The 14,234-nt window shown below is 27.2% G+C and overlaps 1 protein-coding gene across 1 annotated transcript; it reads left to right on the forward strand.

The window, feature by feature from the left end:
- The first annotated feature begins 11,618 nt into the window (after positions 1–11,618).
- LOC137821972 (putative WRKY transcription factor 70) lies at positions 11,619–14,234 on the forward strand. Its single transcript, XM_068626798.2, is given in 5 exon segments — positions 11,619–11,708; positions 11,909–12,294; positions 13,003–13,104; positions 13,588–13,962; positions 13,964–14,234. Coding segments are annotated over 5 exon segments (1,029 nt in total). The 3' UTR covers positions 14,040–14,234.

The raw sequence follows: 14,234 nt of genomic DNA on the forward strand, positions 1-14,234 counted from the left end.
TTTTTAAAGACCAAAATAATTAGTTCATTAGTAACTAAATTAGAGACTATTTTAGAAACTAAAAAAAATGGTTTCTAAATTAGTTTTTATTATTGTTAAATAGTTTCTAAATTGAAATCTAATGAGCAACCAAAGTTTTTTTTTAGTTTTTAAAATGGTCTCTAATTTAGTTACTATAACAACTAGTTATTTTGATCTCTAAAAGTTAATTTCTTTTTTATGATTTTCTTGTAATGGTAAATAAATATAGTGTAAATTATACACCATATTAAAGACGATGGAGATGAATTTATTTAAGAAACTGATGGGTGTATATATAGAAAACAAGAGTGGTAAATAATAAAAAAGATGTGCCAAATGAAAAAAAAAATGTTTTAAGTTTTCTCTCTCTCTCCCTTTAAATAAACAAGATACAAATAAATGATAAAAATCTAAAATCTTGAAACTTTAAAAATTTATAATAAAAAAGAAACAATTTTAAAGATTTAAGTTTTTCTTATTTCTTATTTCTTATTTTTTATTTCTTTATTTTTTTATTTATTTGTGTATTATCTTTTTATTTTTAAAATTTTATTATTTTAATTTTAATTTTTAAACTTTATTTACTCATACGTAATTGAATGTTTACCATCTTCATAACTAAAAATAGATAATAATTTGAATTATTGTTGTATATGTACTTGGATAATGGATCTAGCTTTGGAAATATTAACAAGTCTGCAAAACTGTGTAAAAACAAAGTGTGGTGATGAAATTTAGTTTTATTAGAAAGAGACAAAAAAATGGTCAAAAGCATACCACACTAACACATGATTTGACGACTTGTCATAGTAATTAAGTAAGTTATATTATTACGTTGTGCAAATAATTTATTTAGTAGAGAATCTATTGAAACAGTAAAACAATATTAGTTTATTAGAGGATATTTGTGACAAGACAAAGCAAATGGTGTTAGAAATTAAAAGTTGTGTATGATTAGAAAAACTCTAGTCAAGGGTAGCATAATCAAAATGTATATATGATCACTGGATTAATCAATGTTTTATTTGGCAAAGAGGAGAGAAATAAAAAAAAATATAATGAAAATAAATATTGTTTGATAACTTCTAATATATCTAGAATTTAAAAATGGAAACACCAAAAGTTAATAAACTAGGAACTTTACTAATTATGTTTAGTTTGGACCATTAAGTTATTAATGCAAATAAAACATTGAGAAGAGGAGAAGATTGATGCACAAAACACCACAATTTTCACAAGTTATTCACAGTATAAAAGATTTTAGAAGTAGAACAACAACAAAATATGATAACTGTTATAGTATAAAAAGAGACTCATAGAACTATTGTCTCCTTCCTTTAGTTGGTCGGTCACTTGTATTTCTTCTTTATTCAACTCAGTAGTTTCGTCTTGTCTTGGATAACTCTTGTTCCTTCTCCTCTACACCAACTTCATCTCGCCTTCGTATGTTCTCGGTCGGGATGACACCTGCAATGGTACTCCAACGATCAAGTAAGTACTCGGCATTCGATGCTCAGTGCAATTTATGTGTAATAATGACATATTTTTTCTCGAAACTTGTGACTATATATATGATTATTATGCACTCATTATTATTAGGTTGGTTTAGCATCTAGACCATAATTAAGCACACATTATCTAATATTTACCCACTATTTAGGCTTATTAATCTCTTTTTGAAACTTTAATGCATTTGGGTATGTTGGTCAGCATGAACCAGATATCGAAACTTCTGGGATTTGTCCGGTCCCAACCCCTAGGCTCGAAAGGTTTATCATGAAAAATCTAATTATGATTGTTGTGCTTACCGAGGTGTGATGTGAAATTGGCGGCACCGAGAACTTGACATGATGTGTCTCATGATGACTTAGGGTTTGTTGGGTGCGAAACTGTACAATGCGATGAGGATCGTTGGATCAGAAATAATCTAACAATTGATATCAAAATGACGTTTCACTATTCCACTCTCTCCACACCTATAAATAGTGGTCCTCTACCCTTCATTTTTTCTTGCTTTGCTCCAACTTTCAAACTCTTACAACCTGACAAGGTGTTTTCCCTTTACTTCGAGAGGTTAGTCATGTCTTCTCTCTTTAGTTCCTCTGAATCTACTTCTTCCCTCTCTTCTTCTTCATCCTCTTCGTCTGGTTCCTCCTCGACCGAGCCTCTATCTGTCGGGGCCATCCAAAAGTCTTGCCCCCTGTTACCAACTCTTCAAGGGTTGATCGTTTGGGGGGTGAAAAGTAGGTCCCTCTCAACCCATAGAGACTGTGTCGCGGTTGTTGACCAACCATGGTAGTCGACCGATCAACCCCCGTTGAGGAGTCGTCCCATCGAATGGGGTTTGACTGGGTTGATCCCAAAGACAGCGAGTATTTTTTATCTTTTTCGTGACTCTTCCTCCATTGCTTCTTTCGTGGATAGAGTGTGTCTTCTGAAACCTGATGTTGTTGATGACATCCTTGCTATAGACTCGTGTCATCCAACCGATATCGTTTGTATCAATCAGGCTCCTTTCGAACCTCCTTTTTTTTCCTTACTCTTGCTTATTTTTTGACCTTCACATCGCTTTCCCCTTCAATGAGTTTACAATGGATGTCTTTAGGGCTCTCAATGTTGCTCCTTCTCAACTTCATCCCAATTCATAGGTTTCCCTGTAGGCCTTTCGTCTTGTTTGTGACATGTTTCGCCTTCACCCTTCCCCAAAGACATTCCTCCATTATTATACATCTCATCCGACCGACCTTGTAAGTTGGTTATCACGTCGACTAGGATGTGTTATTTTTGCCCCTTATACCTCCTCATACAAAAACTTCAAGGGAAATTTCTTTAAAAATTTCATAGAACCGGAGGGTATGGAGTATTTTTTTTTATCAAAATGGTTAGTCCAAATTTCCTTTCTATTCGACCAATACCCCACTCGATTAAACAGTGGTCTCGTTCGTCCTTAAGCATCGAGGACTTGGAAGTTTACGTTGTTTTCGATAGGCTACCAAGAAGGCTTCCTACCCGAAAGCTCTTGTCTATATATAAGTCGTCCCAACAATGGATTGATTTTCATGGTATATTGTTATTCTTCATCTCGGTCGGTTTATCATCTTAGCTAACTCTTTCTTGTCTCATGCATGTATCATGACTCAAGCTGCTCCCCAAACTACGACCATGTTGGCCAAGCTGCGAATGAAGGTTGCCCGTAAGGATAAGGGCAGTCTTGAGACGGTTGCTACTGGCAACCTTTCTTCTGCTGGAGTGTTCGAGCCCGACCGACACACTAGAGAAGGTAGTAAAAGAAAGAAGAGGAAGACGACCACCACTACCGTTCGGCCGCCTCATGGCACCCCAAGGCATTCTCCTCTATCCTTAAAAAAAAATTCGCTTTTCTTTTTTTGTTTACTCGATTGTGTATATGATTGAATTGAAAAACAATAATGCATTCATTTTCAGAAATCTGCATGTTTATAATAATTGAAAATGATTTAATAAATTTACCGTTAACTCTAATGAATACAAATTCGATCTATTTAATAACTTTTTAATTCAGCAATTAAATTTGTATATTTAATATGCATAAATAGTTTTAAAATAAAACAACTTTATTTTTAGAATAATTTACTCACTACCCTCCGTAAAAGTGGTAAAAAAAATGAGAAGGTAAAAGTGAGATATCATTATTGAATATCTCGTTACAATAGATAAGTGAAAAATAAATTTTGTTGGAAATTCTAAAATGAAAAACATCTTATAATATATAATTAATATAATTAAGTGTAAACTCTATCTTATAAATTATAAATCAGTCTAATAAAATTGAATTATATTCAAAATTTACTTTTTGGTAAATTTGACTTAAAAACTAATTTAAAGATATATGTGTTCCACTAGCAAGATTTTCAATACTAATAATACAGCTGTTAGGCACTTGGCAATACCATTGGCCGTTTTGTAAGCTCTAACCAAGTGGCAAATCATAGTGTGGTGTTGTTTTGTGAATTGGGACCCTATACATATTAAAAAACAACAACTTTATCTTATTATTGTACTTTTGTTACTAGTAGCCTTTATCAACAACACTGGTCGGCAGTAGCAAGTGGTATTTTACATTTCTTTCTTTCTTTCCTAACTTATTATATAGTGTGTTAATTATTACTTGTGGGTTATTCTCTTTAAATAAAATAAATATTTTTGATGGAGATCCCACGTCGAGATGAGACAATTCATTTATATAATTGAGTGCAAATCTCAATCTTATGAACCGATTTTATGGGGTTGAGTTAGGTTTAAAGTTCACTTTCGTAGAGTCTTAAAGTCCACTTTGTAATAAATTTTTTATTTAATTTTTTTTAAAATTTTTTTATTTTTTATTTAGATATAATGACAATATTTTTTTCTCATTATTACAATTACACAAAAAAAAAACTTATATTTTTCATATACAAGTATTTATTCTAAGATTTAAATATTCATATTTGCATGTAATTTTTTTCGTTCACTTATAATTATAATGTACATAATTATTCTTACAGTTTAAAGATATAATTTCAAATTTATATAATGTAGATAATTATTTTTATGATTTTAACATAATATATTTGTATGCAAATATTTATAATCTTATAACCATGTATTTATCTATTATTTATATATTAATATACTTGAAAGTTGTTCATATATTATATAGATATTTATTGATCATATCATCTGGATAGTAATAAGATTTTTATAAAAAAATATTATTTTCTGTGATAATGACTAAAAAAACAGTTTAAATTCCTTTTATTTTTAAACCTATTTAAAATTGTAGATAATTTGTATATTTGAGTTACATATTTTTTTAAAAATTGGAAGTGCCACCTCATTTTAATGTGACATGACATTTATTAAAGAATAATTTAACTAATAGCAGTTTTTTTTTTTATATTTTAAAATGACTTGGCCAATCTGTGTACTATATGATTCGAGTGCTTTTATTTCTGGATTCTAATATTTATGGCCATTAAATCATTATAAAGGTTTCATGTCAACTGGTAGCCATTTTTGTTCTTAAATATTAGTATTTGAATAAATGGTTAGCGACATATAGACAAAGAAACATGAATTGAACTAAATGCTGTAAATTATTATATCAATCTAGTTTATGTAAGTTTCTTTTTTTCTAATTTAAATATATGATTTTATTTCTTATATATAATTATAGTTATATTTTCATTTTTAATTGTTTTTGGATTATTTGTCTTTTGGTTTACCATAGTTATTTTCTTTTAGTCCTATATCTCAACATCCAAATAATAGTAAAAATTGTTATGTGGATAAAAAAAGTGCATTATCAATATATCATGTTTCAGGAAAGAAAATATTATTTTGAGAGTATATTCTTATTTGACACCAGATTCTTAAAATAAATGTTTTTCATTGTATATTAAAGTGCAAATGCTTAAAGGATTAAAGTGCAATGCTTGTTTTTTTGTTATGTACTCTCAATTTTGGAACTTTATTTTTTTTAAAAAGTATTTGAGACTATTTTTTTCACTCTCGTTTTACAACTCCTTTTAATAATAGAATGTTGTGTTTTTTTAACAAAAATTAATATACAAAACTTTAAAATTAAATGATAATATATTTGATTGCGAGGTGGATTATGGATGTAGATGGGAGATGTAAATCTATCATTAGTCTGTTTCAACGGTTTACATCAAACAAGTTTTACTTTGATAGGCTTTCATTATATTGGATTTTAGTGATTTGTCATTGAGTTAGATTCCATTTTTTGTTTTATCTATATAACTTTGATAGTTTATACAATAATAAATTATATAAATATTAACATTTGACATCACTAGTTTGGACGTGTAGTTTATACTATTTATATATATATATATATATATATATATATGTGGTTAAATATAAATATGATAACATGTACCATTTACTTGAATAATGTTCTTAACTTTATTTAGTATGATTTTTTTTTATATATAATTGTGTAGTTTATACAACCTTTATTATTAAAGGGTAGTAAGTGTGCACATCATCTTATATCTTATATATAGTATATGTTAGTTAAACTATGAATATATTTTAATATGATAAAAGTAAAATATTTTTTTTTAGATTTACAGTACCCCTATATATACACTTAAATAAATATTTGTATGACTATACATGTTACCCTATATTTGATATCTTACTTTTTAAAATTACTTTACTAAATAAACTAAAATAGTAAGTATATGTGTCAACAATCACATCATCTTCTATATCCAATATTAAAAAAAATGTAGATACAATAAATATTATATAAATTAAACATTTTTTTAGAAATAAAATTCACATGACCATCTACAATATTGATTGATGTATAGTGAATACTATTTTTACTTAGTTAGATGATTTGTAAGTGTGTTTTAAGTATTATTTATCGCACTATTTTGTATACTCTAAATAAGTTTAACTATGAAGAATATTTTTAAAATATTAAAAATATATTAAAATTTCAAAACTAAAAAATATCAACACATACAAACATCTTTTATAAAAAAAATTACACAACTTTAATTTTTATTGTAAATCAAAATAAGTAGTAGCAAAATCCATGTTGAACGTAAATAAATAATTTTATAAACATTTTATTGATTCCAAAACATAAATAGCTTAAAATAATTTTTACATATAATTTTGTTTGATTTTTAGAGAAAAAAAAAAGCATTTTCAAAATTATATAAACTTTTCAATTTAATTAAAGGTACCGTTGTAATAGAGACATTATAATACATATTTTACATGTAATCAACTCCTCTAATTTAATTTTGAAGATCTTTCTCTTCCTCTAATTTAATTTTGAAGATCTTTCTCTTTTTAAAAGCTGTTTTTAGTTTTCCATAAAAAGAAAACTACGGTGGCGACTTCAATGTAACACCTCATAATTTACATATAACTATTACAATAAAAGTTATACCAGTTTCTTTATAAATTTGGAGTTTTTCAAAATATTCCTAATACATGATTATGATTTATAGAAATGCAAATATTTACATATTCATAGCTCAAAATAAAACTATGAAACCTCTAAGGCTCTCCTGCACCTGTATGGTCATATGCTCCTCGTGTAGTGCAGTCGTCGCAGTTCAAACACAACACGAAAAACAAGGGTAAACTAATGAAAATATAATTTTATAATATACACAATTAAATCAAAAGAGAAAACCAAATTATATGATCAATTTATCAAATTATTCAATCTTCTTCAAATCTCAACAATAAAACAATCACATAGATCTCACATGGATCTACACATCCATAATATTCAACAAACAACGTCTTCCTGGAGACTCATATTAAGTAAGTCCTACCAGATACTAACACCTAATCTAAAGATTACCAACGAATCCAACAGAAAGGATTAGTGTAAGTTCAATACAACCCAAGGCGTGCATGAACTCTCTCATTAGCTTCTCACCACCTGATATCTTAGTCTATGTGACTTAGATCATCAGTGAAGCTCAAAGATCTCTGTTACCACATACGCATCAATACTTAATACACAACAAACATCAGTCCATACATTATCCCAAATGTATGAATTCAATTCCACACCATTTCATCATACAATATAATTCTAAACACCATCCACAACATTCAAAAGCTTAATTAGCATAAAAAAACACTTAAATATTAAACCATCAAAATCTAATATTTCCACAACTTTAAATAATATATAAACAAACAACACATTATATATATATATATATATATATATATATATATATATACACACACACACACAACATCCCTACAAGATAAATTGAATATTGGGACCACATCCCCTTCAAATCTCCTATCCTAAGGTGCTATTAAAAATTAAATTTAGCTTCCCTTACCTTAATTGTTTGCTTTCTAAGCAACTTCTAGAATTTTATTCCCCACAGTCTGGATAAACTTCAAGATTTACGAACCTAATGCAAGTTATTCAAACAGAACAAAAAAAAAATCAGTATATAATAGAATAAGTTGAGAGGATTAAACTTCTCAACTGATCCCACAAAGAATGATGACTAAATTTTAAGGAAAAAACATGGAACAAATAATATTTAATATTTAGAGTAAAAATGAACTTACTCTATTTGAAAATCTAATCGGATAGAAATGTTCTTTAACTCCTCAACTATAGCCTAATACAATCAAATATAATATTTTTTCTTTTTCTCTAACGTTCTTACATTTATAAAATCTAACTTTCCTCCTAATTCATTATATAATATTTTTTATTCTTATATTATGTAAATAACTTATTTTAATTTCTATCAAATATTTTTTAAAAACTAATTCAAAATAAACAAAATATTATAAGACAAGAAAAATAGTAGGTATATTAAAAAAAATCAAAATAAAGAAAGAAAATTTAAAGGAATGTTTTTTTATGAAAAATAAAATTTCAACACAATGTTTAAAACCTAAAAAAAAAAAAACTATAAGTAGTAGTATTTCAGGATAAGACATTAAATAATTTTGTTATAAAATAAAATTATCGAAAATTCCTCATTGGATTTTACTGTTACATTAATTCTTGGAACTACCAACCATATTAACGGTGAGTTATTTCCTCATTTACTGTAATTATTAACTTTTCTTACTGCTAGTTTTCAGGCAAAATGGGGAATGCAGGGTAAGGAAGGGTATTGCTAAGTGCAATGTGAATTTACATTAGTAAAAATAATAAAAACTGTCTTATTAGTTTTCTTAATTATTTTAATTTACAAAATAGTTCAGCCTTCCTTATTACCATAATATGGATATTAAGTTAGGATTTTAGTTGCCCCAACTTAGGCTTATGCTGTAACTTTCTTCACAAGGAAATATTAAATTAACATTAAAATGGACTTAATTGATTCTGACACGATAAAAAAAATATATTTTTTTTAACAAAGTTAAAAGATTAAATTATTTTAAAATGATTTAGTTGTTAAATAATGGCGTTTAATCTTAAACGTTGGTAAAGCTGAATTACTTAATCTTAAGTAGATGTTAATTATATTTAACTTTTTAATAAATAAATTCGTATACTTAGATATTGGTAAATTTGGATTACTTAATTTTAAGTTGATACTAATTATATTTAATTTTTTAAATAAATAAATTTGTGTGATAATATTATATTATGTTGACTTAATCGATATTAATAAAATATTCTTAATGTTACACACTAAATAAAGTTAGTTTTCTCAAAATAAGATGATTTTAATTATTTTTAATTTTTTTAATAAATAAAAATATTTGAATCAATGCTATTTATTAAATAAATAGTAACTAAAATAAATATTAAAAATAAATAAGGTTATTGTCAATTGACACTAATCTTATTTATTTTTATTATTTATATTTATTTAAATTAGTATTGAGTAGATAGATATTAATTTTATTTAATTTATTATTTATTTAAGTTAATGTTGAATTTATATATTTTAAATATGTGTGTCTTTGTGGTAATAAATACAAATTATAAATTATTTTTAATCAAAATGTTTAAATTTAAAATAATTTTCTTATAAAAAAATTCTTTTCTCATCTTTATATATAAATCTCCTCACACTCATCTTCTTCCTCCACATTATTCTTCTTCATTAATTATATACTTTTTGTTTATATTTTATTTTGTGAAAATGGAGGTATTGTGTGAGATTTAAAAAAAAATAATTAATGTCATTATTTTTAATCAAAATGTTTATATCTAAAGATGATAAATGCTTTCACTCAAAAGTTTTCTCTCATATTTTTTATAAATATTTACATACTCATCTTCTTCATTCACTAAAAAAAAAACCATCATTAAATAGAAGACTATTCTTAGAGACAATTAATAGTTAGACACTATATTAACTAAATTAAATATTATTTTCTAGACTACATAACTTATTAATATTTAAAGTAATTTTTATTATTAATAAATAGTTTCTAAATTAATATCTAATTAACTACCAAAGTTTTAGATACCAACTAACTAGATTTAAAGTTGATAGCTAAAATGTTGTTAACTAATTAAATACCAATTTATAAATTATTTATTAATAATAGAAACTACTTAAAATACTAATAACTCTTTTAGTTTATATAATAATATCTAATTTAGTTAATATTGTGATTTTTTTTTCTTCTAAAATTAGTCTCTATTTAATAACTTTTTAATACTATTTTTTATTTTTATTTTTTTTGTTGTATTTTATTTCAATAAGAGAATGGAAGCCTTTTACAATTTTTTAATTAATATCATTAATCAAAATTAAATTAAATAAATTTTAAAATAAATACGTATTAACGTCAAGACCAATACTAAATTATTTTAATTAAAATTTAATTTAAAAATTAGTAATAAATTTATCGATTCAATTATAGCGATAGTTAGAGTTGATTTTTAAGAGTGAACGCTAATAGTTTTGGAATCCATTGCACTTTTAACACAAATTCAACAATATTAACTAATGACGTTAATTTTTATTTATTAATATAAATTTTTAATCAACTTTAAATATCTATTTTCTTGTATTGATTTCTTTTGTCTTTAAAGTTTATTTTTTCTAAATTTAAAATTTTGTTATTTGATTTTTTTACGGGCTATCGATTTTGATTACAGCGTCAAACAAAAAGTTATATTAGATATCATTATTTTAGTTTTTTTTATTATACTTTTATTTTTATATTTAATCGTTATCCTTTTTTATGTATATTTTCATATCTTCCTATCTAATTCCAAAAGTTATTGTCTCTAAGCTTTTACGATGTGGTTTCGACTTTTTTTTAAGCCAAACAACATAATCTCACGGGTGGGACTACATCTAAATTTCATTGTATTTTGAGTGTGAATTGATAAATTTGTTCATTGGTACATAAACCTATTATCTTAATGTTTTAGATAAAAAATAACGTATTAATTTTTTGTGTGAATTTATTTACTAATAATAAAACTTCTTTTAAATATTTTAATAATTTCAACTAGTACTAAACAAAATTATAAATAAAAATTAGTTTTTAAATAAAAAATTAAATTAAATATTATTTTATAAATTAAATATTATTTTATAAATTAAATATTTTTTTTTATATTTAAATTATTTTATTATTAATAAAAAAATTGTAAATTAGTTTTTAAATTGATATCTAATTAATATCTAAGTTTAGTTATAAATATTAAAATATAGAGTAATTATAACTAAAATTTTATTAATTAATTATATATCAATTTAAAAATTAATTAATAATAAAATCAATTTAAATATTAATAATTTTTAATTTATAAGATAGTATCTAAATTAATTAATATAATAATTAATTATTTTTATTTATTCAAATTAATTTTATTATATGATGAGTGCTTTGCATTTGCTTCTGAAGACACTGATATTTTTATTAATATTATTATTATTTCTTTCTCGTTGTCATAATGATAAATCTGTAAAAATTACTATTATATTTACAAGGTAAACAGATAAAACAAAACAGAGTGAATAATTTAATAGGCATTAAAAGGAACAACGTGGTTGTGTACAAAAAAAGTGACTTTTTCTATTTGAATTAAGATAAGAAAAATAAAAACAGTTGGCACCTCCAACATGGTGGAAGTTCTAATTTTGAAGGAAAAGAAAAAAGAAAAGAACAAAAGAAAGAAAACGTCACCCTTGCATCAGAAGAGCAACGTCATGGTTAGCTTTGTAAGCAAAGTTATTGTGTGTGGAAAATTTTCCTCTTCCATGGTTCAACATCACCCCCTCCCTTCCCCATATTTTCCATTCACTGCTATCTCTCTTTCCTCGCAAAACCCCACCTCTTTCTTCCTTCTCTCCAAAGCCACCATTGCCTAATCCTAAATTTCCAACAAAAATATATAACAATAGATCCTTAGCCACTAAATAGAGACCCAATAGCAGTGAGAGTTCTTTCCCCTCCAACTTCCTCAGCCATGAGCAAAAGGGTCATAACAGAGCTTGTTCTGGGTCTCGACTATGCCACTCAGCTCAAGTTTCTGCTTCAGAACCCTGTTGGCCCAGATGGGTCTGTTGCAGCTAAAGAACTTGTGACCAATGTGCAGAGATCTTTCGCTGAAACTCTTTCTTTGTTGACTTCTTCCGAGGCTGCAAGTGGTGAAGACGAGGTTGCTCAGAATCTCGTGATTTCCGGGGAAGATGCCTCGCAGGCTGCAAGCATTGATATTAGGTCTGAGGATTCAACTGAGAGTAGAAAGAGATCGTTGCCCCTCTCAAAGGATCGCAGAGGTTCCTACAAAAGAAGGTCTTAGTTTCACTCTTTCTCATTTTCCTCATGTGATCTATTTTGTATATATTTGTAGAGATTTTGAATTGTCTATAAAAGATTGATTTTGATTTATTCATGAACCAATTTTAGTTTACTAAATTAGTTTTTTTTTTTATCTTTTATACTAAACCTTACAGAAACTTATCCATAAGGAATAATACTATTTGGATGTTGCAATGTTACTTCCTCAGTCAAGAAAGCATGTTTTGTCAGTGATTTGGGAGGTGGTGCTGAGAGGATTTGGTGAATTGGGATGTGTACGGACAGAGTCCTAGTTATAGTCATATGTACTTATGAGTAAAGATACTCTTGATGGAAAAAAAAAATAGAAAATTGAAGCTTTGAGGTTAAGTTAACTATTGGACTTTTGGAATATTTTCGTTCTTATCCTTTGATTTGATTACTGTGTGCAAGACTTTTCAAGTGCGTTCCTTTTTTTTTAGCTTAGTGGAGTGGCCTGCCTTGGTATGATCGTATGGATCAATACAATCATTTCAATTCTCTCTCTCTCATTTTTCTCTTTATACTGTGTAACATAAATTGCTATATGACAGAAAAAAGGCTTATATATTTTTTAAATAAAGCAATGAGGAATGGTTATTTTTCTTTAGATATTCTTATTCTCAACAATGTTGTGTTATTACACTAAATAACATGCATGGCATGCCTTAAACTGGTGCGCAGGAAGACTGAACAGACATGGTCCATAGTTTCCCAGACCACTGATGATAATCATGCATGGAGAAAGTACGGACAAAAGGATATTCTAAATTCTCAGTTTCCTAGGTAATCATTATTTTACATTTTGTTCACATTCATTTTTCCTCCTTCCCTGAACCAGGCAAAGATATTCACTCGTTCAATATGAGCAAAAATTGAGTCACTCTACTCATTTTCTTTTTCTATTTTTGGTTCCTTTTCTTTCTTTTTTTTTATTGCCGGAACTTGAAGTTGAGCAAAAGAGTGATCTATATATAAATGTCATCTTTTAAAAAACACCTTAATTGGGAATGCTAGATAGAAGTACTCTTTTCTGTGTTCCTTTACAGAAGATCATGCCTAATTTAGAAACTAAACTCAATCACGCAACTAGAAAATTAATGCAGAAACTCGAATGAGGAAACTTTGCTGTACACTGAGACTACTACTTAGGACACTCAAAGTTATCAGTACTAAGATTTTCATGGGTAGAATGAGTTGAATTGTATTTTTGTTACACAAACTTTTCTTCTAATAACTCACATGCATTTATTGATAAACTATTCTCAGGAGTTACTTCAGATGCACTAGGAAGTTTGAACAAGGTTGCAAAGCCATGAAACAGGTGCAACGGTTAGAAGAGAATCCTGATATGTACAATATTACGTATATTGGGCTCCACACATGCAAAGACACCCTCAAGGCTCCACAAATGGTCACATATGAAACTTGGGACTCATTTCTTGAGAATTCCCACGCAGACTTAAATGTTCCAAATGAACAAAAGCAACATGATCCTCCTATCAGATCACAAAGCCCAATTGTTAAACAAGAATATCCCAATGATGAGAGTGATCCTACAGATGCCGACCTGTGGTCTGATTTGAAGGATTTTGAACTGTCCAATGAGAAGCCTGGCTTCAAAATAGTCTCTGAAAATGCAGATGCATTCATGTTCTGGCTCCCGGAGTTTGGACATGAATGTTGACGAGTTTTCTCCTCATTTACTTTCCCTTTGGTGAAAGCCAATTGCTTTGGTTACCTTGCGTAATCTTAACCATGCATTGGTCAGATTGAATATTTAGATTTTGTATTTTCCAAGTTTTCATGAACCATGGAGAGAATACCTTTGATCATTCTCTCATGTCAGTCAAATGTAATGTATGTCTGTCTTAAAGGCTTCTCTAACTTACTAAACGTAAAAGTGAGATTAAACA

Source organism: Phaseolus vulgaris, chromosome 9 (assembly GCF_051622355.1).
Source record: "Phaseolus vulgaris cultivar YP4 chromosome 9, ASM5162235v1, whole genome shotgun sequence".
NCBI classification, from domain to species: domain Eukaryota; kingdom Viridiplantae; phylum Streptophyta; class Magnoliopsida; order Fabales; family Fabaceae; genus Phaseolus; species Phaseolus vulgaris.